We start from the raw sequence: 27,665 nt of genomic DNA on the forward strand, positions 1-27,665 counted from the left end.
ATAACAGGAAGCTATCTTAACTAAAAAGACTCTCAACGCATGCACGACTCTTTCACACCTTCTAACACCTCTTCTGATAAGAGCATTTTCAGCAGCTACTCTAAAGCTGCTTTCCTTCACTACACATAGGAAAAATTTCAAAAAAATCACAAAAACTTACTTACAGCAGTTTTCCTATATCTTCCCTATACATTAAGATTGCTATAGTTGAACCCTATATATTGGATTCAACTGTAACAATTCACATGGTTTATTATAATCATAAAATGACACTCTTTCTCTTTTCACACTTTCCTATTCAAAATAAATGAATATAAAAACAAAATAAAAGTAAAACAAATAATATTTTAATGTTATAGGGAACTATAAATGAAAGTTATTGTGCAATGTATTTGAATAGGAAGGTAAAAAGTAGTTTTGTTCTCTAAATTTAGGGAAAATAAGAAAGAAGTTGCTGTGAATACTCTAACAACATTACAAAAATTGAAATATTAGTGAGATATTAAAAAAAATAGGAATTAAAGAGAATAAATGTAATTAACCTTAATTAAAAAAAAAAAAAAAAAAAAAACACACCCAAGGAAATACTTTAGCTAACATACCAGCACGTTTAGGTAAGGACCGACTGTAAGGTGAAAAATGAAGCGGAGATTGCGGATGCATGGTTAGCGCGGAAACTCAAAAAAAAGTAAAAAACCGCGAACTGGGACCCGCCCAGCAATGAATGCCGTTGTTTCTTGCAGCACCGGCCTATGTCTAGTTTCTTCCTCTCACCTGCTCTCTCTCTCTCTTTCTTTTGTACGCACATGTCCAGCTATCTCCGTCATTGAAAACGCACCCCTCTCTTTCTGTCTTTGACCCAACCCAAACCCGTTGGGATTTCCATTTATTTTATTTACTAGTAGCATCCACTATATATTTTCACTATCTACACAACCACAGACATATAATAATATTCTCTGAATATCTCAGTCAGTTTCTTTTTCTCACGTTTCTCTCGTCTTTTTGAGGGGAAGATTGAAGAAAGCGTATTGGGAACATAGGAAATGGCAGAGGAGGGAGCCAGTGAGGTTGCCGGTCCTGTTCGTCGGGTTCTTCTCATCTCCGCTGGTGCCAGTCACTCTGTTGCTCTTCTCTGTAAGCTTCTTACTTCCCCTAAACCCCACCCCCCCTTCCCCCTTTTCACATTCTTTCTTTTCTTTTAAGTTTGTTGTCACTCTTTCTAGCGTGCTGAGAAATCACAGGAAAGTGGGTTGAAGTTAATCTGTGATTCAAAGTTCTAGTAATCTTTTTCTGGCACCATTTGGGCATATCTTTTCATTCAACATAATGTTGTTTTTGCTGTCGGTTCACATTTTACATTGAGCTGCTCATTTTGGGTTCTTGTCTCTGTACATAAAAAGTCAGTCTGGAAACGACTTTCAACTCTTTCTATATTCTTATAGTCTAGATCTTGGTCACTAAGCACTATGATTAACTATTATTCTACTTCTTGCTTTAATTTGTTTCCTTTTCTCAGTTTGGATTTTAGAATTCTTCCACTTTTTGATTAGCATAGTGTGATATAGTCACTGCTTAACTCTAAAAATTCTTGGAACATTGAGATGGTGTAGGGACTACCATATTGGTCAACGCATGGTAGAGTTACAAAGCAAGGTCATAGACTAGCATTTGTGGTAGCATTTACAAATATTGCCTTGGTTAGTTGACATACGTGGATAATTTGTTTTACTGATCAAATACATTTTCTTATAGACTACATTACCATTTGGTCTATTTGAAGCAAAAGTCAGGGAAGAGTAACCATCAGGATCGCCAATGTTCATGTGACTGATCACTGACTGTTATATATGATATCAGCATCTAAGCACTCTTGGCATTCTCTTAGATTAGTAGTTTACTTGGTATCTTGACGAGGCTTCTTAGTAATCATGGTCTGAACCTGCTTGGATTTGGCCCTATCCCTATATTTAATAGATTGGTGCTTGGTTTCGTGATGAAATTGGAATTACTATTTTGTGTGCTATTTTCATTTTATATTCCAACTTCCTCACTAGTTATTTAGGTGAACTTTGGATCTGTGATATCGATTGAAAATTTAGAAAATAAAAAAAAGGGGATAGATGGATCGCTTCAAGGAGATCGAACCTCCAATTGATAAATTTGAGAGGATCAACCTCCAATTGCCTTAGGCAAAATTCTGTTTCTCCTTCACTGAATTGCCATACGGCATCTACATTGAATTTATAGAATAAAGCAGGATTTATTTTGGTAATAAATCTAGGGTTTAGCTTACTGGGGAATAACCTATTAGAGAAATAGAATCAAAATATTCTGATACAACTTATCAAGGAAATAAAATCTAGGGTTTCCTAATATTCCCCCACCCTTAAAAACAACTTTGCCTTCAAGGTTGAGTATTAATGAAACCTGTCTCCAATCCCGTCCTTGATCCCATTGCAGCCACCATGTCCTTATTAAGGGTAATGTCTCATGATGTGTGCAAAAGAAGAGAAACAAGAGAAATTTTCAATATTGCTCCGTTTGCTGGAAATATCACAACAAAATTTCGAATCAATATGACCCACCATATTATCGAATCTCAAGATTTGAAGCAAACACCTCTCTACAATCATTTGAGTTAGTAGAATCGATTCCCCTCTAATAAAGGCTTACCAAACTTTATCATAAGTGGCTTCTTCCTCATATTGTAGAGATGGTATCTCAACTAGTCTTCATTCACTGTGTACCCCGCACTCACTAAGGATAATAATTTATTCTCCTCATCCATCACAGGACTTATGACCTCCTCAATATTAGAACAATTATCAATGTAAGATACATCTAAAAATTTTGATGAATAAATTCCAACTCCAAATCTTTTACCTCTGTCACAACTGACTCCTCTAACATGGTAGGACTTTTGCAAGTTAAAGAAAAAAATGAGTTGTTTTTTCCTGTTGTTGGTTGATCTACCACCTTGATTATTAGGCAGCTTTCCTCCCTGAGTTGATCCTCCTCTCTCCTTGCAAGTGAAATAGTAGCTATCATGGTTTGGGGTTGTCGAGCCTTGACTCCTTGTCAGATTTCCAGCCCAAGTGCTTCAAGGAATTTCTTCACTAACTGTAATTTGGACCAATTATGAGTTTGATAAGCTAACTGCTCTAAACGATTTATGTATTTCTCAACTGTTGATGTCTGCTGGATTTTTGCTTGCTTGCTATCTATATCTTTATTTGTTGAAGGACCAAATTGAACAAGGAGCCTTTTCACAAATTCCCTCTAGGTTGGCTGTCTATGTCACACTACCAACTAATCAAACCATTCTAATGCCTTTCCTTTGAGATTGAAAATAATGTTATGCTCTTGACTTATCAAAATAAATAAATAAGCGTCTGCTCGTGATACCCAGCCAGAGGGATCTCGACCATCCTAACGTGAGAACTCCACTTTTACACGTGAAACTATGTATTTCTGCTCTCCTCGTGATCGTAATTCTGGTGAAACTCGATGTTCAACCAACCCAAAACTCACTCCCACCCCTTGACAGTCTAGGGCTCAGTCGTTGGATCATTCAATGGACTCTTCCATTAATTTCTTCAACTATGTTATAGTAAAAATGGAATAAATTGAAGAGGATCATCTTTAGGGAGGTAAAGGGTGCACGTTCTGTGACTAGTGGTAGAAGGGAGCTGATGAACTTAAAATGCTCCATTAACTATGACACTGCAGGCCTGTCCTCTAGGCGTGAGAAAGGCAAGGCTCATGTGCTTTAGCATTGAGTGCTTTCTGTTGGTTATGTGTCAGAGGGCTTTTGATGTTTTATGGGTTTTAAGTTGGTGTGCTTGTTGGCTTTGAAGGCTTTTCAGGTTTTGTGGTATATATATATATTTTCACGTTTTAAAAACAATTAAAAACTGTTCTTTTCCTCACTAAGTAATATACTTGCATATCCTAGGTATTGCTCGAGAAGGATCCCCAACTCAAGCCCTTGCTACGTACAACTGCAACATCACATTGCATGGCACAATTAGTACTCGATTCACATCTTTTACTTTTAGACAAACCCATAGTGCTCAAATCCCTTAAGCACTAAGTCCCATACAAACCCCTAAGCACACTAAGGGTTATTTTAACAACCCATTAACCATTTAATTCAACCCATAGAGGAATTCTAAGGTTTACAACTAAAAACCCCCAATTTATAATGCTTACAAACATTTAGGGTTTAGCTTAGCTCCATACCTTGAGCAAACGTTGAAATTGAAGTTTTGGTCCTTGAAACTCCTACCCTATGCTTTACCCAAACTTAAAACCCTCAAATAAACAATAACCCTAAGGAAAGTCTCAAGATTAGGCTTCACATTTCTTATGTAGTTTAACTTTAAGAAAACTAGGGTTTACGAATTTATCTCAAATTGATCAGTAGAATCGATGTTCTAATGCTGAGAATTGCGTTTCCAGTGTTAGAATTGACATTGGAAACCTCCTTGGATCAGTCCCTCAACTTAACAAATCCTAGGCAAGCTAAAGCAAGTGAGTGGCATGAAAGAGGGAGAGAATTGGGAGAAAATGAGCTCCCAATTTGTATTTCAGCTACTTATAGTATTATTTGTGGTCTTCCATTCGAACTGACCCTTAAAACATGTGATAAAGCTGAATTTTTGGTTTTCAGTTTGAACTTCAGTTAGAACAGGTTAGGATGGGGTGCATTCGAACGGACTTAGAACGGAGCTCCTCTCAAACACTCCTTTTTGAATGAACTTGGAATGCATTTGCAATGGAGCATTTTGGAACACTATGTTTGAACAGACTTCGAATGCACTGAGGACAGGACATTCTGGAAAGCTTTTTACTGTGCATTTCAATGGCCCATTCGAACTGGAAACTTCCCAGTTTGAACTGGAGACTGAAAAATGGACTTTTACTAAAACTTTTCTAGTGTTCTTTTATCATTAATTTTAATTGTTTTATTTACTTAATTTAATTGTAATAAACCTTTTTAATTGTCTTCTTGGGTATTACACAACATGTCCCTACGCTGCCACACCTCTCACGGCCGGCACTCAGCACCACTCACACAACCGTAAACCTCTGCAGACCTTCACGCTGCATTGAAACATCTCACAATGTCACTACACCCGACATTCAAGCATAGAGCTACTTGGTTGTTGTTGTTGTTTTATTTATTTATTTATTTTTTTTGGGTGAATGGGCTTAAGGGAAAACAAGGAAAAATAAGAAAAAGACAGGAAATCAAACCTCCGATTGATCACTTCGAGGGGATCAACCTTCAATTACCTTAGGCAAAATTTTGTTTCTTCTTCGCTAAATTTCCATACGGCATGGCATCTTCACTGAAGTTATAGAATAACTCATGACTTATTTAGGTAAGAAAATCTTGTATATTAGGGAAAAAGAATCCAAATATGCTGATACAGCTTATTAAGAAAATAAAAATCTACGGTTTCCTAGCAATCTGATATGAATTTTGCTGGTCATGAACTCCTTGCGCCTCAGCAAAATGTGAAGTCCATCACTGTTGGTTTCTGGGATTTTAATTTCTTATCTAAGATCGGTTGTTTCATTTTTCTCTGGAGCTGTTATTGCTGATCTGCAGCTAAATAGGGCGATTTAGGCATAGGTAAGGATAGATTTTTCTTTCCAACAACTAATGCCACACTGATATGCATCAGAATGTGGCAATCAAATAACAAAAAACTGATCTCGGGTAGGTTTGGTTGTCACTTGAAATTAAAGAACTCAATTCCATCCTGTTTAGCATCTCAAGGATTTAAACTTTAAAATTAGAGCTAAAAGCACTGCTTATTCTATTTGATGAATTAAGGATTTCAACACTGTTATTGTGTAAACCAAATTATATCAAAAACAACGAACTTAATTCCTTTCAGTGGGGTGCTCAATTCAGCCTGGGTGTTGATGCCATTTCACCTTGACACTGTGTTGATGCCATTTCACCTTGACACTGTGCTTTTCAGCTACCCTTAATCTTTGAATATAATATCTGATTGGTGTCAGGTTGCCTTTCTTAAAGAAGCAATCAGGATAGCTACGTTCAAGAGCTTGGCACTAGTAAACAGTATTTATCCCTGTCAAAAGCATCAAATTAAGTGGAAGAGCATTCCCAAGAACCTTTATTAGGACCTTTGCTATTCAAATTTGCTTTCCCAGTTATAAGAAGCATAACTTTGGAAAAGGGGGAAAAAAATACTATTACTGTGCCAAGCAGTTTATTCTGGTAAATATGTCTCTTCTGCGATGATAGAGTTTGGAAGGGACAATTACTTGATTCTGCTTGAAGTATTGAATAATGAAATATATTGAGAAGCCCACATCGTTCTGTTTATTTTAAAACTTGTCTTGATTGTTGTTTCTGTGACAATTACTTGATTTCTTGAAGTATTGAATAATGAAATATATTGAGAAGCCCACATTGTTCTGTTTATTTTAAAACTTGTTTTGATTGTTGTTTTTGTGAATGACTTTTATGCCCATAGTTTCCACTTTGAGTATCTTGCTTTATTCGATTGTGAGTGGTCAGTTTATTCCTCTGTGCTTCATGTTGTGTATTTGTAGAGAAGGCAATGCTCGAATCTTCGAAGATAGTGAGGGCGGTAATAGAGTTAAAAACATTGTATTCAAACTCTTTATGTTTGGATGACTGCTTGCAATTGTTCTCATTTTTCTAATTTCTCAGAGTTTCTTGATCAGTGTTTCTCTTCTGCTTTATGATTAGTGTTTCTCTTCTATACTCCCCGTATACTTAGGTTGCACCCTTCTGTGCCTTTTTATGAGATTCATTTACTTATAAAAAAAGTTAAATGGATGGATCTTTGGTTGCCTCTAGTTCGTCTTGTGCATATTCAGTTGGTAATTGTCTTTTGGAATATCTTCAGCTTCATTCTCCTACCTCTGTTTTAACTTTAATGAATTTGCTTTGTTGGGATTTGGTTAATATTTTACAGCTGGAAACATTGTTTGTTCTTGGGGACGAGGAGAGGATGGACAGTTAGGCCATGGGGATGCTGAAGATCGACTTTTGCCTATTCAATTGAGTGCATTGGATGACCATGAAATAGTATCTGTTACTTCTGGAGCTGATCATACGATTGCATATTCTCAGTCACGTCTTGAAGTGTATAGTTGGGGATGGTCTGTTATCATCTTTTAATTTAGTATCTTGAAATTTCATTGTAGGTATTTTACCAAGGGATGTCTTCTTTGCCACATTGATGCATTGTTAATATGTTTAGATAGTCAACTTGGTTTAGAAGTTAGCTAATGCTTTGTTTTTTTCTCTGTGCAATTTAAATATAGAACTTAGTTAATACTAAGTTCAATGGTTGTTCTCGTTCATTTGATCCTGCATGAAGGAAAGTTGTTGATCATATGGTAAATAATAGTACAATCATTAGATTATTATTTAAAAAAAAAAAAAAAAAAAAGGAGTTATGGAGAAATTTGTTGGCTTGAGGAAAATTCAAGAAGATTTCCTTCATTGGATGAGAGGAACTTTCATGAGATGAGATGTAGGGCCTGGCTGATCAGTTTCCTGCAGATTGCCATATGTAATCAGTTGTATAAGCAGCATGGGATGATGCATTATATTGTTTAATCTCATTGACAGAATTTTATTAATTTTCTATTCATGTCAGATCCTCATGTAATATGGCTTTTTTTTTTTTTTTTTTTTTTTTTTTTTTTTTTTTAATAAATATAGATATATTAATTTTGTTGGATTTTCTAGGTTTCATGTAGCTTGTACACATCTTGTGCTTTTACCTATTTTCCAGGGGTGACTTTGGGCGGTTGGGCCATGGCAACTCTAGTGACTTGTTCACTCCTCAGCCAATCAAAGCATTAAATGGTCTAAGAATAAAGCAAATTGCTTGTGGGGACAGCCATTGCTTGGCAGTGACTATGGAAGGCGAGGTGCAGAGGTTAGTAGTCTTCCCTAATCTCTCTCTCTCTCAGCCCTAATTTTATAATTTGATGAATGAGTACAATTTAAGTGAATTTAGTATTACTAGAGTAATGGTCCAATCGAAGGTGGTTGCTTCACAATTCCTCTTTGGCCACCCTCCCTTGTTCCCCTCACATTTTAATGGAAGAAAAATACAGAGAAAACTCTACTAACTGAAAGGGACTGAAAAAGTTTGTTAGCAATAGTTCCTTACAATTCAAAAGGTACACTTGCATATAGAGTTGTAGCCGAGTATTGAATGTTCAAGTTTGGTTTATTTAATTTGTTTCGAAACACAAGCCGAGCTCGAGCTTATTATCGAGTTAGATAATGTTAAACTAATGATTAAGTGATTAAATTTACCTCTTTCTAACTGCTTAAGTTTTTGGGACAAGTGGTAGTTTTACATGGTATCAGAACCAAAGATTCTGGGATCGAACCTTGACTCCGTCAATTCACCCCCCATTTAAATTAAATGTTCCACGTGTTGGGCCTCACCTATTAAAAGGGAGTTTGAGCTCATACTTGAGGGGGAGTGTTAAACTAATGATTAAATGATTAAATCTACCTTTTTTATCAGCTTAAGCTTTTGGGACAAGTGATAGTTTAACAGATAATCTATTCAAGCTTAGTTCATTTATTTTTCAAACGAACTCGAGCTTGTTAACGAGTTGTTCAATTAACCCATTCATTCCTTGTATAAACTAAATATTATCATTGTTTTTATTTTTTATTTTTAAATTTTTTTTATTTTTTATTTTTTAAGATTTTGATACTATCATTTGTTACCTAATTATTGTTAAGATTTTATCATTTGAGTTAATAAGATAAACTAACACCACCAAACCTTATATTTGTAATGATATGTAACCTTTTATCAGGAAATGGACAACATATATAATATCTTTTTTTTTGATAAGTAAAAGTCAATGTATTAAAAGTGCAAAGGGCGCAACCCATGTACACAAGAAGTATACAAAAGAGCCCACTACATGAGCTTTAAACTGAAAAGGACGCACTTAAGTCTATAAATTCCGAAAGCGTTGAAGCTTGCGAAGAATACCCCAAAACCCTCCAAGAGAAAAGTGTTTGAAGCACCCTTTTCTTTAATTCTATAGTTCCCATTTCGCGATCCTTAAAGCTCCGCACATTCCTTTCTCTCCGTAAGGACCACATTATACACAAATGGGCCATCCTCCAAAGGTGCATGACTGTCCGCTTTTCCCTTTGCCCTCTACAACTTCCCAAGCATCCTTCAAACTCCCCGGCATCACCCACATTATACCAAATAGTTGGAGAATCATATTCGATACCTCTACAATAGCTTCACAATGCACTAAAAGGTGATCAATAGATTCGCCACTCTTCTTTCACATACAACACCATTCCGTCACAATGACGTTCTTCTTTCGTAGGTTGTCCAATGTTAAAATTTTTCCCATACCCGCCGTCCATACGAAAAAAGCCACTCGCGGAGGAGCTTTATTCTTCCAAATAAGCTTCCATGGACCATCCGCCGGGGCTGAGTTGATCTTCACCTTGTAGAAAGACTTCACCTCAAAAAATTTCCTCTTCGAAGGAATCCAACTAATTTTATCTACCCCACCATGCCTTACATGTTGGGAATACAGCATTTCAAAAAATCTCGATACCTCCTCCAGTTCCCAATCATGAACAGGTCGAATAAACCTTACATTCCAATAAATAGCACCATTTACCATCTCCATATTTTCGTCTACCCATGCCTCCTTTCCACATGCAATATTAAACAAGGCGGGAAACAAATTCTGCAGTGATACCTCCCCACACCACACATCCTGCCAAAACAAAACACGAGACCCGGTTCCTACCTCGAAGCGCACATGTTGCTTAAAATCATCCCACCCCCTTCGGATACTTTTCCAGTCCCACCCCATACGACCCTCCTACCTCCTTGGTACACCAATCACCCCTCATCACTCATATTTAGTCTCCACTAATTTCCTCTACCACGCATCTCTTTCATGTGCAAACCTCCACAACCATTTGCCCAATAAAGCTCGATTAAATTGTATCAAATTCGTTACCCCTAATCCCCCCGCCTCCATAGGCATGCAAATTTTGGACCAGTTTACCAAGTGGAACTTGAACTCGTCACTGTCACCTCCCCACAGAAAATCTCTTTGTATTTTTTCAATCCACTTCGCCACAGTCACTGAAATTTGAAACAACAATAAGTAGTATGTGGGTATGCTAGATAGCGTACTCTTGATCAACGTTAGTCTCCCCCCCTTGGATAAATACATACGCGTCCACTCTGCCAATTTCATCTCCATCTTCTTTATGACCTTATTCCATATAGAGGGGTCCTTATTATGAGCCCCCAAAGGCAGCCCCAAATATATAAACGGCATCGAATCCACTCTACACCCAAGTATACTTGCCAATCCTTCTACATCTTCCACCTCACCTATAGGAGCAATCACAGACTTTGACAAATTTATTTTCAGCCCCAAAACTGCTTCAAAACACAACAACAAACATCTCAAGTTCCGAAGTTATTCCACCTTTGGCTTGCAAAAGATAATAGTATCATCGGCAAATAGTAAATGTGACACTTCCATTACCTCATCAAGCCGCGAACCCACCGAGAAACCAGCCATAAGCTCTCTCTCCGCCATTGCCTTCATCATCCTACTAAATGCCTCCATCACCAACACGAATAAAAGAGGGGACAAAGGATCCCCTTATCTCACTCCCTGAGAACTACCAAAAAAATCTACCGGTGTTCCATTAATGAGCATTGAAAATCGTGCAGTAGAGACACAATGATGAATCCAACCTCTCCACCTTTCTCCGAAAGAGAATAAAATAAAAAGGACTTAAAGCTCCTCCAACGTCCTCTCGCAGTCCTTAAAAGATTCGATAATTCCTTTCCCTCCAAAAAGCACCAAAGAAGGAACAATCTTCCACACTACAACACTCTGAGTACTACCACTTGTCCACCAGCAAGCGAACAAGTCAACTTCTCAGCGAGGCATAACCTAGGACAACCCAAAGCGACTGAAAAAAGCATTCCATATGGCACAAGTAACCTCGCAATGGAGTAGAAGATGGAGTCCTCTTGCACATACAACATCTATTGACCACAAGGACTTTTAAGGATCAAGCAAAAAGCAAAAAAAGCATTCCCTAGAGCCGCTGACCGAGCGAAAAAAGCCATTCTCAAAGGAATTTTGGTTCGCCAAATACTCTTCCAGGGAAAATGGCACATCAGTAGAGATAAGGACACTGTAGAAGGAGCTGACAACGAACACCCATTTTTTCATGGGAGCCACTAAAGCTTGTCTTCACTTTCCCGTCTCACTTTATAGAAATACAACAAATTGAAGAAAGATGCAAAGATATCCACCTTCTAGTTGTGAGCCGCTTTAATGAAGCTTACGTTCCATTAAGGTGAACCACTAGAAAGCTCCAAATGAATTGCTACTGAAGCATCCTTGAAACAAGTGACAATAAATCTGGAAAACTTCCTTAAGTGCCTTCTCTCCACACCATACATCATGCCAGAATCAAATCTTGGAGTCTTCTCTGAGCTTAAATATGGTATAACTAGAAAACATCTTCCATTCTCTTCTAATGTTTTTTCATAACCCCACTCCAAATGGCCTAAGGGGTTCAATAGAACACCACCCACCACACGAACCACCATATTTAGCAACCACAACAAATCTCCTCCATGCCCCTCTCTCATGCACGTAGCGTCATAGGCATTTCTCTAAAAGAGCACGATCGAACATCCTCAAGTTATAAACTCCTAACCTTCCCTCAAACATCGGAGAGCAAACCTTGGACCTGTCAACTAGGTGAAATTTGAAATCTTCACCTATCCCACTCCATAAAAAGTCTCGATGGAGCTTCTCTATGTGATTTGCAACACCAGTAGGAAGGGGAAAAAGAGACATGAAGTACGTATTCATAAACATTCATGAACACAATGCTTGGTATCAAACTTTATATTTAGTTGGAACGTTCGAACTAAATTCAATGTTTCTGCACCAAATTAATATTGAACGGACCTATGTTGAGCATTTATTATGCTACCATTCCAATTGATATCTATAATGTGTCTAATGTGGTTGCTTGTTTTCTTTGCGATCTTGCTTCCAGTTGTGATTTATTGCTTTTTCATATCAATCCTTATTCTTAGGAAAATGCTTTACTATTGAGTTATCTGTTTGTATTTTAATGAAGTTGGGGACGGAACCAAAATGGTCAACTTGGTCTAGGCACCACAGAGGACTCTCTTGTCCCGCAGAAAATTCAAGCATTTCAGGTACTTTGAGTCATTTGTTTATTTTCAATAGACATTCATTTGATGCTTTATACCACCTTCCTCACTTTTTATTATTTTGATTCTCGCTGATAAATCATTATATATCGTCATTAGTTTTCAATATAGTGTAAGTGGTTTACTCTTAAATTCTGACTTCTGATATTTACATGCCATAATGTTTCTAAGTAAGAAAGATGAATATCCCTTGTAGGCACTTCCATAAATCCCTAAGACATCTTTTCTTTCTTTCTTTTTTTCTTTTTTTTTTTTTTTAATTTTTTATTTGGGGGGTGGGGTGTTGTAGGGCGGAGGGAAATCAAATGAACAGAAGACATCTGAGTACAGAAATATAGGAGGTTTTTAATTGGAAAGGTTTAGGATCAAAAGGGAACAAATCGCCAATGTGATCCTTTTAGCAGTATGTTATTTCCCTTTAGATAGATCGTTTTGTACACATATGTTTAAGGACAAGCATTGAGAGATAATTACTTATTAGGAAAGAAAAATCATCTGAGAAATGAGAGATCATTATATTTCTCTAATCAAATTAATGAATGTTCAAGACAGAAACGGCAATAGATAAATGAAAAATACTATGCTTACAAACAAATTTTACAAAAAAACTTTTACAACATGATGTGGCACAATATGATTGGGTTTCTCAAAAGTTGATTTTATCTCTTTTTCAATCATGTTGTGCCACATCATGTTGTAAAAGTTTTTTTTTTTTTTTTTTGTAAAATTTGTTTGTAAGCCTAGCATTTCTTTAGATAAATATGAGATGATATTTTTCAAAATCGGATGAGACTATTCCCATTTTCTCTTATTTGAAGAAATAATTGTAAAATAAAATAGCAAATAAATAAATTAGTTATAACCTTCAGTAGAGATTGATGTGATTTGAATTCCACATTTTGTTTGTCAGGTTTGATTGCATTATAGCTCAATACCTTGGATTAGGTTCATCATTTGGTGAATTGCATTGCTGGTCCCATAAAAGGCGTCATAGAAAAAGAGAAAACCTATAGAGAGGACTCTAATGGAACTGAAATCTTACCGTCAAGCATCAGAATCATATATGCTTGGTTCCTTGTGTATCCATAGTTTTTTATTGCTGTATTGTAATAATCGGTAGCATTATAATTATATTTACTGATAGTTCAATATATTTTTATCAGAGAGAAAAAGCAGTAACTAATGAATTTATCAAGACGAAGAATTACCAAATATTATTATTATTTTTTGTTACATAGCGAGTATCAAACACAAAAGCAACTTACGAAATACACGAACCTAATTTTTCATTCAGGTTCTCATACATACTCTTTCATGAAAGGATTTATGCATCTAAATTTCATTCATCTTTTGTTAGGGAGTCTCTATCAAAATGGTTGCTGCTGGCGCTGAACATACTGCAGCTGTTGCAGAAGATGGGGAGCTATATGGATGGGGCTGGGGCCGTTATGGAAACTTGGGCTTAGGTGACAGAAATGATCGCTTGGTTCCTGAGAATGTTTCTGCTGTTAATGTATGTACAAAATATGGTATTACTAATTTCTATTTCACAGTTTAAATGATCATCTAAGTTGTAGGAGTACTTGCAGAATAGTTCCTTATATGTACAGTTTGTTGGACTTAAGATTCTGGTTGTGAAGAGAAGAATATTAGATCTTTGTCTGTGGCTCTGATAGGAAGTGATAGGATTGATTCATGAATGTAAGGAGTTTCAGAAGAATTTTGCAGCTATCTATTTTGTTGATAGGAATAAGTGGGATGCATTTTTAAGGGCTACTGATTATGACTGTGGTCTTCTGATATATTATTCAAGCTGGTTCTGATTTGAAAGTGGGGTGTCATGGACAGTGGTACTAGGGTTTTGCAATGACATTTGGCATGGGTTTTGAGTACATTTCAGCTGTCACAAAGGCAGTGGTGGAGGGAGCAAGGGGCCTTTGGAAAAACCCTCCTACCTCCTTAAAAATTTGAGACCCCCCCCCCCAACTGCTCCCCCGCTCCTAAAAATTCTAAATGGACCTCTTGATCTCTTCAAACATTTGAAAATACCCATAACACAAGCCTAAATTGGAATTTTTAAAAGGGTGTAGAAGCACAAAGAGCCATATAGACTACCATGCCCAGGCGCAAATAAAAGATCTTCAACATATCCTCCTCTTCACCTCCTTCCAGACCCTTAAATCAACACCAAAGAAGTTTCTCTCTCCCATTTCTTGAGATCCACTCTTTGGTGACTCATTCCATTCACTTTTCTCAGGCAAAAGTTGCAGTCAACAGACCACAAGCCCAAAGTTGTTATGGCCTGGGTTTGGGATCGAGTAATGGGACGCTGGATGGGCAAAGCAGCTGGGTCTTTATGGTTGATGATAAGTGATATATGGTGATGGTCATTGTGGTAGGGTCGTTCGAGGCACCCCGGACCTTCTTAGCAAACTATAAAAGTTCTGAGAAATAAGCTACCCCCTATTTATTGATCATCTCATCACGTTAAATAACATTACAATGCAAAAATGAGGGCATCTTAGTAGATGAGGGAGAATGTGAAAGTTTGGTTCTGGTTGTCCTTGTTTCATAAAAATATTAGATTGGGAAATGGAGTCTTGAACAGACTGTTGGGCATCTTAGTAGTCCTAGGTTGGTGCCAGTCGTGGGGATGAAGATGGCTGTGAGGTCAGTATGGAGTCTTTACAGTCGGAGCTTGTTTCGTTTCATGCGTCATCAGGAGGAAGTATTAGTAGCAAATTTCATTTGGATATATCCCGTTCTTTAGAAGGTGGATTTTTTTTCCCTTTTTTTGGGTTGGGTTTCACCAAGATTACTGGATATGGTTGATCGTAGAATACTTCAGAGCATGCAGTTGGTTGATCACACAGAAATGCGTTCTCTTCGAGTTAGAGAATGACTCAGTCTGTTACCTGTCCATTCGGGCTATATCACCCTTTCTATACTGGTGTTTGGTCCAACACTTCGACCTGTCATAGATGAGAGGTGGATGAAAGCTTGATCCCTTTTGGGGCAGGTTCTGCAGTAAATTTGATTTGCACCCTTGCTGTCTTTGTGGAAAGAGAGAATATATCTGAGGATGTTAGGGCTTGGGGGTAGAGTTGAATTACTAATTTGCTAGCTTTTTGTCATTTTCTCCTTAAATTATGAGTCATTTTACTATGGTGTTTCATGGTGCTCCATTGGCTTCCTGTGTAGGGTTTCTGGTAGGCTTTGGAGTTTTTGTTTTTTTTTTGGTATCTTGTGCACCCTATATCTGAAATAATCAGATTTCATGAAGTTGAATGCATTTGTTTTCCAGAAAATGAAAGAAACTTCACTATTATATCAATTTTTTTGGATCCAAATAATTTAAAATAGTTACACTACACATTAATTATTAATTTTTTAAACATCTAATCAAGAACTAGATAAAGTTCTATTAAATTAGAAATCTTGACTGAATGCTCAAGTAAAGTTTCTCATCTAATTGTCTCTAAATGCAAAACTAGTTCTTGTACCTGTTTAAAAGGCTTGGCTAATATTTTGCAAGCTTGTATTAAATCAATCGAGTTATAGGCATGTTGTGGGAATTGAGTGGTACCTGCTTTAAAATCTTGGTCATTGCAGCCCATACAGTGATTTATTGCTGAATGAGACACATGGTCTACCGGTCAGTTTTCCTTGCTGCTGCTAGAAACCAGAAACTGCACCCTATTTTCTGGTTAGCAGCTCTGTGACCAAGATGATTATGAGAAGTTACTGGTAGTGCAGTGTTTCATGCTTGGATCAGAAGCCACACTTTGAACGGAGGCTCTGTGACCAAGATGATTATGAGAAGTTACTGGTAGTGCAGTGTTTCATGCTTGGATCAGAAGCCACACTTTGAACGGAGGGTCTGTACGGGCTGAGCTATATCAAATTGTAAACTGTACTTGTGAACTCTTCTGCAGATGCAGTGCACTGCCTTTTCCATAGATATAGACTGTTTATATGGTTGCAGTGTCCTAATTCGATCATTTTTCTTCCTATCCATAATAAGATATGATTTTGTATGTTGCACGAACTGCAAAGAAGCCTGTATCTGGTCTTATCCTTTTATCACCTGAGAGGTTATACTTCAGACGAAACTCTTGTTTTCAAATTTGAAGTCTTCTCATGAAATACTCAGTATTTTTATACAAAATCTCATTCTCATTAGTACTATTCCTTTTCTCCCAATCCCATTCCCCCACCCCCCCCCCCCCCCCCTTTCATTCATCTTTCAGATTTGTTTTTAAGAATAATTTGTTGTTAAATAAATTTATAGGGTGAGAAGATGGTTATGGTAGCTTGTGGATGGCGACATACAATATCTGTTTCGTCTTCTGGTGCATTATACACTTATGGATGGAGCAAATATGGTCAACTAGGACATGGGGATTTTGAAGATCACCTTGTTCCCCACAAGCTAGAGGCCTTGTGTGACAATCATATCTCTCAGGTGATCTCTTATACCAATTGTGCTGGTAATGGTGTCTTAATTATGTTTAGAAATGAATTTTGATATCCTACAACTTTCTTAGGTTGAAATTCTAGTTATGAGATTCAGGTTGTTTTGTGGCCTCCATTGCCTTGGCAAAAACTTATATAATATTGATATCAATAAAAGTTCTATAGACATAATCTATCTTTAGGGTTAGGGTTAAGAAGTCAAGGTGTCCTCTACGTATTAAGTTGTACAATTCAATAGAATCCTCTTTCATATCAGAGCCATAGATGAGTGTCTGGACGCCTCTGGTTTGGAAGTTGCGCTTTGTGGTCCTAAGGGCAACTCTTGATGTGGGACACTTTTGAAAATGTAAAAAGACTCACAAGCGAGGGGGAGTTGGGTCAATGTGGAGAAACTCACAAGTCACAAGTGAGGAAGAGATTGTTGTGAGTGTACTTCTGAGTATTAAGTCCCACATTGAGAAAGTATATAAAAAAAAAGAGTACTTAATATACCTAAATGGACCCAAGCTCATTAGCTTAGGCTTTTAGACTAGAGTGATGTTCAAATATGTATATTAATGTACACTTTGTAAAAACTCCCAATCAGTTTATCTCCCCAACACTTAATTGTTGTGCTTTTAAATCCATTTTGTTTGAAATTTTCTTTGATTGTTGCCTTTTCAGATATCAGGTGGTTGGAGGCATACTATGGCACTTACATCTGATGGAAAACTTTACGGCTGGGGTTGGAATAAGGTTAGCAATCTATTTCCTTAGTTTTTGGGTCTAAAATATTTTGTAAAGTGCCCTTATTCATGAATATTTAATAGCTTAGTAAAATGTGGGCCCAAAAAATGTAATGGAGAGAAGAAAAGGTCAATATTTTGGGTAGTCCATGAATATTTCTACCATTTAGAGTGTTGGTGGTCAATATTTTTGGGTAGTCTTATGTTTGTTTGACATGGTTACAGTATTGTCACCCAATGCATTTGTCATGGAAGCTTGATAACTGTCTTATTTGTCAAACTTCTTTAAACTTGTGCCCTGCTTAATTCAATATATTTTCACTTCATCTGCATTAGCTAATTTACTTTCGTTAAAACCTTTTGGTTGATTTTATAGCTTTATCTCTTCTATATACAGTTTGGACAGGTTGGCGTTGGCGACAATGTTGATCATTGCTCTCCTGTACAAGTTAAATTTCCTCATGAGCAGGCACGTTCTTATTACTATAGCTCCCAAAATTGTTTATGATAGGCCATGGCATTGATATTTCCTCCCTGCAGTCCCTTTGTCAATTATTATTCTATTTTCTTAGATTTACTTTTCAATTATGTGTGCATATTTTATTTGGCACTTGGCAGAAAGCAATTCAAATCTCTTGCGGATGGAGGCACACACTTGCTGTTTCTGAAAGACAAAATGTATTTTCTTGGGGAAGAGGTACCAATGGACAGCTTGGGCATGGGGAGACAGTTGACTGGTAATACCATTTAGATCTGGATTGATGTCTGGATGTGCATGCATTATGATTGTTACTATTTGCTCTTTTGCTAGAAATGGTATCATTACTTTGTAAGCTATGCACAAGGGCAGAACATGATTTGGATTCTTTCTTGTTTTTAGACAGGTTTGCTAAGTAATAATTTCTTTAATTTTGGGCAAAAAAAAAAAATGATCCCCAGAATGTCTTCAATGCGTATGGTGGTGAAATGGTTACACCTTTTGTGATCTTTACTATCTGCAAGTTGCAAAATTCACATACGTTAAGAATAATCAAAATTCACATCTGAGAGTGTCGGAGTTGGTGAATTTTTTTCTACATATTTTCCCGTCTTCTTTGCCCTAGCGGTGGCGCAATAGGCATTGCGCGCTAGGGTCCAGCAAGTTTTCCATGGAACGCAGCTTATCTTTTGAAGCTAAAACCTTCTGCCTTTCGGCAAAGGATGGGTGTCCTAACCTTCGTTTGCAGGAAAGGGGAAAAGGCTTTGTTGGGTATATTTTCGCGAGCAACCTATGTTCATCGTGGTTGGTGGATACGGTGGAGGCGGTGATTTAGTCTCAGGTGAAGGAAGAAATCGCCAAATCTTACCGTGAGGGAGAAACGGTTACAATGGCCCACAGGGAAGGTAATAAGGCTGGTAGGTTTTTGGAGGTGTCGGTTTTTGTTGAGGGTGGTCGCAAGGGAATCATTTGGCTTCCGAAGGGTCGTTATGGGAGGGGTTGGCGACTGTTGGCGGGTCAGATTAAGAAGACTGGGTTGGTGGATCTTGGGGTTCCATCTATGGCGGGGAGTCTATTGGATGCTCCTTCGGATGTTAATTCTGGGAGATCGTTCGTGGATGTCCTTCGATCTGCCTTTGTCGTTGAAGCGAAAGTTGCTGGAGTGAAGGTTATTTCTTCTAGCTTTCTCGATTTGTTTTCGGTGTCGTCTTGTTTTGAGATCGGTTTTGATGGTGAGCTGTGATCTGCTGTGGATTGCCCTGCATTGGAGACTACGCCTTGGTCTCAGGCGGCGGCTGATGCTTCTTTCTGTTCGAAGAAGAGGAAGGGTAATTTCGGTATTATTGAGTTAAGGAGGAATCTAGGGCATGTTCATACTAAATTGGATCGGGTCCTAGTTGGATTAGCCTTGAAGCCCAATCGCCGAAGGAAAAGGTTTGGTTCTTTGGGCCTAGCAAAAAATGCCTTTGGTCGAGAATTCGGGTCTGTCCTTGAGGCTGGTTTGGGTCAATTGTTGGATCCGGTTTTGGATTGGGTTTCAGATTTGGGTTCGGATCTAGATTTGGTTCTGGATTTGGATCCGGGTTTGAATCTGGTTCGGAACCGGGTTTGGGCTTCTCCTCAAAATCATCTCTTTTGGTGCCTGATTCAGTTCTTGCACTGACTTCGGTGTTTCCTCCGGTGCTTCCTTTGGCCTCTGAAACAGATGTGGAGACGCCGGCTAGGTCTCCTTTAGGTCTGCAGGCTGTGTCGAAATCGGTGAGTTTTACTGATTTGGGTTCCTAGTCGGAAACTGGTGTGTTACCGGTACCTTCTCAGGTTCGGCAGTTTCCGGTGGGTATTCCCGATTCTCTGTTGGGGGATTATGCCTCCCCGGCGAGTCCTCTGTGGAAGGAAAGGGATGGTTCCCTTTATGAGGTGGCGGATTCTTCTCAGGCCACTGTCGAAGCTCATGATAAGACTTCTCAGATCCCTTCTCCGGTGAAAGGTTTGATCAGACGGGGTTTTTTTGGTCCGAGAGCTGCTTCTCCTTCTCAGTCTATGGTGAAGGACGGTAAGGTTTCTTCGGTTAAGGCTGATGAGAACCTTGCTCCGGCGAATGGGTTAATCTGTTTGGGGTTTATAGGGTCGAGTTCTGCTTCTCCCTCTATGCCGATGGTTTGCTCTACTCTCTCGAATACTTCCCATTCCTATGGGGCGGCTTAGTTGGAAAGGAGTCTTAGCTAACCTTTTCCTCGCATGACGGAGGGTCGTGCTTCCATTTATTCCTCTGTCTCCAAGTCTCAATTGGAGTATTCCCGGAGGGTGAAGGAAAAGGTTGCTAAGCAATTGCAAAAGAACAAGGAGCTGCTTGCCGAGGTTGTGGCGGAAACTGCGGAGAAGGGGGTGGAGAACTATTCGGAGGTGGTGCAAGAGGCGGTGAAATTTGCCTCCATTATGGGATTGTCTTGTGGTGAAGGAGGTGACGAGTTTGAATCTTTTTATGAATATTGAAGAGGAGCAGGAGCCCTATACCCCAAAGGTAAAAGGGAAGAGGGAACTTAAGAATTTAGAATGCTCCATCAATTATGAGGCTAGAGGGAGACTTTCTCTGGAGAGGTGCTAGCGTCGGCGAGGTTGTGTTGAGACCAAAAATGCATTTTCCTTTCTTCCAGAGTAGGAGCTTTGGGTTTTTAGGGCTGGGTTTGGGTTAGTGTGGGCTTTAGTCTTTGGGTCTTTCTCTTTGGTTTTACCAATTGGCTGTGGCTACTTGTTGGGTTTTTTGGGTTGGGTCTTTTTGGGTTTTGTATTTGGGTTTTAAGTTGGGCTACCTATGTATACTTTCTTGTGTACCTCGAAGCGCATTGCACTTTTTTTGATATATACAATATTACTTAACAAAAAAAAAAGAAAAATTTTGGACAAAAAAATTAAGTTCCTAAAATGGTATTTATTTTTTTGTAAGGACGAAATAGAGGAATATTTCTCTTGGAAATGATAAGGTGAAAAAGGATAAGAATAAAATAGAATGGAGAAGAAGAAACGGGAAAGGAGAGAGAAGAAAGAGAAGAGCAAGTGAGAAGGAAGAAGAGGAAGAAGAAAAAAAGGAGAATAGACTGGGAAATAAACCCTACCCCTAGTCACACTTGGGCTGACAGCCCACCAAAAATTACATAACCCATAGTCTGGTAAATAAATAACATAACAATAAAAAAATGCAAAACAATAAAATCTTCAGCTCAATCACCCAGCCAGTCATAGGCTGGGCCATCCTCTGATGTTGGTGTCGATACACACGTGTGATTGGTGGATGTTTCTAATGTTCACATCAACTCTCTTGGGCTGAGAAAACTTGACGTTGTTGAGTGTGGCTCTTGGCCGCTCCGGTAGTACACCAATAGATCAGGATCAAGCTGCTGTGACTTGTCCCTATTGATCCATTTGAAGTTTGAATCTGATTAACCCCCCCAACGAACTAGGAAGCGCTAAACTTCTCCATCCTCGGTTAAAAAACCTGCTCATCCAAATAGCATCAATATATTCTTTATGTACTGGTGGAGGGGATAGCTGAATGGGATCAGGTATAGGATTGTTGTTGGGGTCAGATAAAAAGGGTCCTTGAAAGGGTTATCTAGGATAACTAGCTGGCCTATATAAGCAACTAGTTCCTTTACTTTGAAAGGCCTGGCATTACAAGCTTGCAATTTTCAAATGGATCCAGGTGTGGAACTGTTTTGGTTTGATCCGGACCATGACATAAAATCCTATGCTAAATTCAGTGTGATGCCTATGTGAATTAGTTTGAGGTTTATATTCGGCATTACTAGTTTGAATTCATTTACGGATTTCATTATGCAAGTCGTGAACATGTCGTGCAAATGCTTTGGCTGACTTAGAAGCCCTAGCATGACATCAGGAGAAGGTCTAAAGGTTTCCTAGGCTTATGACCATGTACAACTTTGAAGGGACTCATGCTGATGGACCTATGGACGGAACTATTGTATGCAAATTGCGTTGTAGGGAGAGTCAAATCCCAATTCCTGTTGTGGTCGCCCATCAGACATCGTAGAAGGTTTCCTAGACTAGGATTGAGCTTGGCCATTTGATTGAGGATGGTAGGCAGTCGAGAATTAAAGCTTCGTACGAACTTTGTGCCATAGGGTTTTACAAAAATGGTTCATAACCCTAACGTCCCTATTAGACACTATGGTCTTGGGAACACCATATAACTTGACAACCTCATTGAAATAGAGCTTTGGAACCTTAGAGGCGTATGAGGTCTTGGAGCATTGAATGAAGTGGGTCATCTTTGTCCTTAATCTTCCTATGGAGTCGGGAGGGTTTGTGGTGGACAACATTTCTTCCAAGCAGGGTTTAGGATGCGTGCTGATGCAGGAGGGAAAAATTGTGGTGTACACCTCACACCAACTAAAGGACTATAAGAAAAATTACCCTACCCACGGCTTGGAGTTGGCAGCAGTGGTTTATGCCCTGAAGATAGTGAGACACTATTTCTACAGGGAGAAGTGCGAGATCTTCACTGGTCACAAGAGTTTGAAATACTTCACCTAGAAGGAGGTGAATATGAGACATCATAGGTGACTTGAGCTCATAAAGAATTACGATTGCGATATCAATTACCATCATGGTAAGATCAATGTGGTCGTGGACGCACTGAGTTGGAAATCACAAGGCTAGGTGTCAGCAATTGTGCCTATCTTATTGCGAATAGTCCAAGAAATGGAAAGGCTTAGCCTCGAGATAATGCCTAGTGTGGAGCCGGCATTCATTGCAACTCTAGTAGTCCAACGGCTAACTGTGGACAGAATCAAAGGCGCTAGAGAAAGATCCAAAGTTTGTAGAGCTCAAGGAAAGGGCTAGTAAAGGAAAAACACTCCACTACTGGATAACAAAAGACAATCTTTTGATGAATGAAGACTAGATATGTATACCGAACAACGATGAGCTGAAGAGATATATCTTGGAAGAAGCCCACTAGGCCCCCTACACAATTGATGGTGGCGATTAAAAAGGGACAGCAGTGTGGGAATCATCAAACGAAATCCATTGGTATCACACGAAGTCAGAGGAAGAGGCGTTTGGTGCGAAACCTGTACTAGTTGCAGCAACCAGTGGGTAGGTAGGAGCACTTGATACCGGCATGGGTTTGTCAAAATGTTGGGACTTCGGATTGGGTTTCGGTGACAGCGGCAGTTGGGTGATGTGGTGGGTTCCGGCGTGGGTGGGGTTGGCTTGGATGGGAGGAGACTGTAGCAATGGATTTCAGTCAATTTCTTCTTTTTATTTTTTTATTTTTTTTATTTTTTTTATTGGGTGGTGGATTGGATTTGTGTGGTGGTTACGGGTTGGGTTTTTAGACATTGGATAGTGGCAAAAGAGAATATTGATATGGGTTGTTTGGGACCGGCCGTGACACTGGGTTTCGGTGGTGCTAGTGTTTGAAAGCAAGGACACGACAAAACTGTTCTTGTATTAACGGCAGCAGCACAACATATTCAAAGGACCGAAGTTTGCTTTGATACAAAATTTGATGCTGCACAACAATAGAAATTAAGAATAAAATGGAAGGGGGAAGAAACAGGAAAGAGAGAGAAAGAGAAGAGAAAGCACAAAGAAGAGGAAGAAGACAAACGAGAGAAGAAACGTTAAATCATTGTTTATTCATCCAAAAGTTGCTAAACAACAATACAAAAATAGGTTTAAATAGACTATGAAATAAACACCAACTATAATGCCCCAGTAAATAATTAACTAGTAATTATCTCTCGGTATGCCTCCCCGTCAAATTGCTCAAAGGAATAAGACCAAGGATTTTGAGCCCTCATCAGAGAGCGTACATCGGAAGACTTTTCTAATACATTAAGATAACTATTATTATAACCATAAGAACAACAATACCAGAGCAACTACAAAAGCATCATAGCATAAAGATAATCAGCGAAAGTATTGGTCTCGGATCGATCATCAAGTCACAACTAAATTATTTGACCAAATCTTAAGTTGGTAATCAGATAAGTATATCTACCCATCCATCAAAGGGTTACCCAAGAACTTATAGTGCTCCCAAACAAAACCCATCAAAATTATGCCAGAATTCTCCACTTAAGAGTGGTCCAACTCCTCAAAGATCAACTTAGCAAGGTGGTCCAAAGCTGGTCTCCTATCAGGGTCCCCAATATTTATCTTCAAAAGATTCAACAGCTATAAAACACAAATGTTTTACAAGTGGAAAAGATAAAGTGTAAGTCCACGACTTAGTAAGGATGCACAAAATTACATGTTATCATGTTTGTGAAATTAGTTTGAATAAAAATGTCATTTTATTTCCCAGGGAATGATATGCAATATTGTCTAATTAGTTTATAAATCATGTGAGTGCAGTATAGATATAAGATACATGATAATACAAAAGTTTTTTTCTTCATACAATGAGCTATCTTTAAATGGAAAATACAAAGTTTTCAAAAGAGAAAATCTAAATAAAAATAATTCCGCAACTTCTGCTAATTAATAATATTCTAATGGCAGATACTAAAACCTAATAACCAACTAAATCACCTAAAAAGGAAAATATTACAAAATCTTAATTAATAATATTCTAATGGTGAAGGAAGGGTTTTAACTAGATGAGTGGCTCTATGGTGCCTGCTGGGAGCTGAAAGGCTATGGAAGACTACTTACAGGTGTTGCTAGACCTGCTTTGATACCATGCATGATTTTTGAATAAAAAGATTTTATTGATATGTTTTTTATGCTTACATCAAAACCATGTCTATTTACATTGGATGCAATGTTATACTTGACAAGGAAAACATTCAAAATCAACCCAGGATATCTCACCAACCCTTTTTAAATCCTAGTAATATTATTATGTTAACCAAATCTCCAGTGATTGAAATATCATGTACTGTCTATGATATGGTGTGTCTCAACTTTATAGTGCTTACTCTACTGCAGAGATGATTCCTATTAAGAATTGACTGCATTAATCAAACAAGTAAACCTTTTTTAGTAGTGACCTGATGACTATGAAAACTTAGGTTTCTCTTTTGGTCCTTGCTTGTGAATATAGAATCCTGCGAAAAGTCTGGTAGACTTTCACCCTGTTTGAAGAGCTTCATTGCTTTGAGAACTCTTTCAGTTAGTAATCATGAATCTAAAATAAGTGACTTCAGAAAGCCGGGTTCATTTAAATTCGATTAGATTTCTTCATCCTACTGCCAGCTGTGGTTTTATTACTTGTCTGTTTGTGGAACTGAAAAACCATGTCTACTTAAAAGTTCTTCACAGCTCTGTACCAAATTCTGAAATTGATGATGTTTGTCTCATGTAATCCTACAGGAACATTCCGAAGATCATAGAGGCTTTGAGTGTTGATGGATCTAGTGGGCAACAGATAGAATCCTCCAAATTTGATCCATCATCAGGTGCCTTATTCACCTAAATACTTCTCTTTTTTGACTAGTATCTGAACAATCTTTTTCTTAATTTTTGGATCTTCTTTTGAATGTTTCCTTGGATAGGCAAAACCTGGGTCTCACCATCAGAGCGATATGCAGTTGTTCCTGGTGAAAATGTAAGATTTTGTTCCAGTAAATTTTAATATCGAAGTTGGTTACTTCCTGCAGTAGTTTTGAGAATATTTTAACAGCAAAACTCTTTTCAAAAGTTTCCAAATATTTTTGTTCGCAAGAATGTTTCACCACCTTAATTGATACCTTTCTCCTGAGAAGGTAAGAAATGGGCACCTTCTTTCTCTCTCTCTCTCTCTCTCTCATTTTTGTCATGGAAAGTCCATATGCATTTGCTTTTGCAGCTCCAAGGGCAAACTTCAGTTCCAGTCCGGGGTAATGGGAGTGATGCAAGTGTCCCTGAAAGTGACGTCAAACGGGTACGAGTTTAATATTCTAGATATCCATGGCACGGTAGATTTGCTGGTCTTGCTGGCTTCTGAACCACCAAGCATCAATTGTTGAAACAAGCAGCGCCATAAGTGAGTGAGATGTTGATGCCCTCATCATCCACAACTGTAAATTCTTATAGTTTCTCGGTGTTATGTTGTTCTATGCATGGAGTCGAATAAAGCTAACACTACTCATTTTGTTACAAGTTTTTGTTTGAATGCTAGTGCTAGTGTTGTTTTGTTTCCATGGCTATGGAAAAAGCATTCAATAATGCTCTGTAACAGCTTCTCTTGGGATTCTTTTCTTCTTGACACCCTTGAAAAATAATTTCTGGTTTAAGGCACCATGAATATGGAAAACTCAATTCCCCCTCTCCCGCTTTGATTAAAAACTCAGAAGGTTATTTCCACCAAATTATCATAATAATGGGGGAAAATAAATAAATAAACTAGAAGCTGCTGGTTAGCCAGAGTTTGCACAGAAATATTAGGAAAAACCTCACAAAACTTCCCTTGAACTTTTTTGTGTTTTGAAATTACTTCACGAAGTTAAAAAAACTTTCAATTTTTTGCAATGTCTCCTTATATTAGGATTTCTCGCTAAATATTTTCAAAATTTTCAAAAAGCTCTTTTTATATAAAATAAAATGAAAAATAGCAAAGATTGAAGTGTAGGTATTTTTGCAAATCCCCTTAAATCTTGACCATCCCCAAATAATTTTTAATTTTATTTTTTATTTTAAAAAAAGTATTTTGAAAATTTTGAAAATACTTAATAGAAAATCTTAACGAAAGGAAACATTGCAAAAAATTGAATGTTTGATTGAGGTTTTTTCCATTTCAAAACTACTAAAAATTTATGGGGGATATTTTGAAGTTATCCTTATTATTAAGACATCAAGGCCGGTAACTAGAATGCTTGTTACGGGTCTATGACCCGGTGGTAAGATGGTTTAGTCCACTGGAATTAGGGTTTTGCTTTAACTCTTTTAGATAAGGGAAGTGACTATTGTCTCTTAGAAGAATAATATATTTATTAGCTTTATTAGGAAAATAAGGAGACTTGTTCATAAAGCAATATCTCTAGTAGAAAATATGAGATTTGTGTCCCATTAGAATTATATTTTCTATTTACATGTATTTCTATTTTTGCCATGTAATAGTCTATATAACCTAAGAGTGATCAATAAAATATATGAGAAGTTTAATATTTAGCCTAGGATTCATCGAATTATCCTACTTAACCTTATCAAAGCCTATCACTCTTTTTGATTGTTCATCCCTCATTACGGAGGCCCGTAATAACTTGAATGTTACAAACTTTGGTTAGAACTCACCCTTGAAAATTTTCTTGCAAAGGAAGGGTGCTCAAGAGCTTATATACATATAGTTAAGATTAGACGTAAGCCATGTGGGACACTAGGATCTTAACATACCACAACACTCCATGGCCGACGTCCACTGCGGCCTACTGTGTTGACACTGACCCGATGGTAGCCCTTTCTCTTTTGGTAGCTCCACTCACTTATCATTATTTTAATCTAGCCCATAGGTCGCCCTTTTCATGACTCGAAGTCCTTGACATGGTGGCTAGCTCTGATATCAAATGTTATAAATCTTGGGTAGAACTCATCCTTGAAAACCGGCTTGCAAGGAAAGGATGCCCAAGAGCTTATATATACATAGTTAAGATTAGACTTAAATCATATAAGATACTAGGATCGTAACAATTCTTGCATGTTAAAAAATGGTGATGGATTTATGTAGCC

The 27,665-nt window shown here is 38.0% G+C and overlaps 1 protein-coding gene across 1 annotated transcript; it reads left to right on the forward strand.

Moving 5' to 3' along the window:
• The first annotated feature begins 800 nt into the window (after positions 1-800).
• On the forward strand, positions 801-26,195 carry UVR8 (Regulator of chromosome condensation (RCC1) family protein). Its single transcript, XM_059577411.2, has 12 exons — positions 801-1,137; positions 6,987-7,173; positions 7,815-7,961; positions 12,218-12,299; positions 13,672-13,827; positions 16,606-16,779; positions 17,454-17,525; positions 17,913-17,984; positions 18,134-18,252; positions 25,335-25,420; positions 25,517-25,569; positions 25,810-26,195. Exons 1-12 carry the CDS (start codon positions 1,047-1,049, stop codon positions 25,894-25,896), a joined length of 1,326 nt encoding a protein of 441 aa, XP_059433394.1. The 5' UTR covers positions 801-1,046; the 3' UTR covers positions 25,897-26,195.
• The last annotated feature ends 1,470 nt before the right edge of the window (positions 26,196-27,665 follow it).

The sequence above is a fragment of the Corylus avellana genome, chromosome 11 (genome assembly GCF_965113065.1).
Source record: "Corylus avellana chromosome 11, dhCorAvel1.hap1.2, whole genome shotgun sequence".
NCBI classification, from domain to species: domain Eukaryota; kingdom Viridiplantae; phylum Streptophyta; class Magnoliopsida; order Fagales; family Betulaceae; genus Corylus; species Corylus avellana.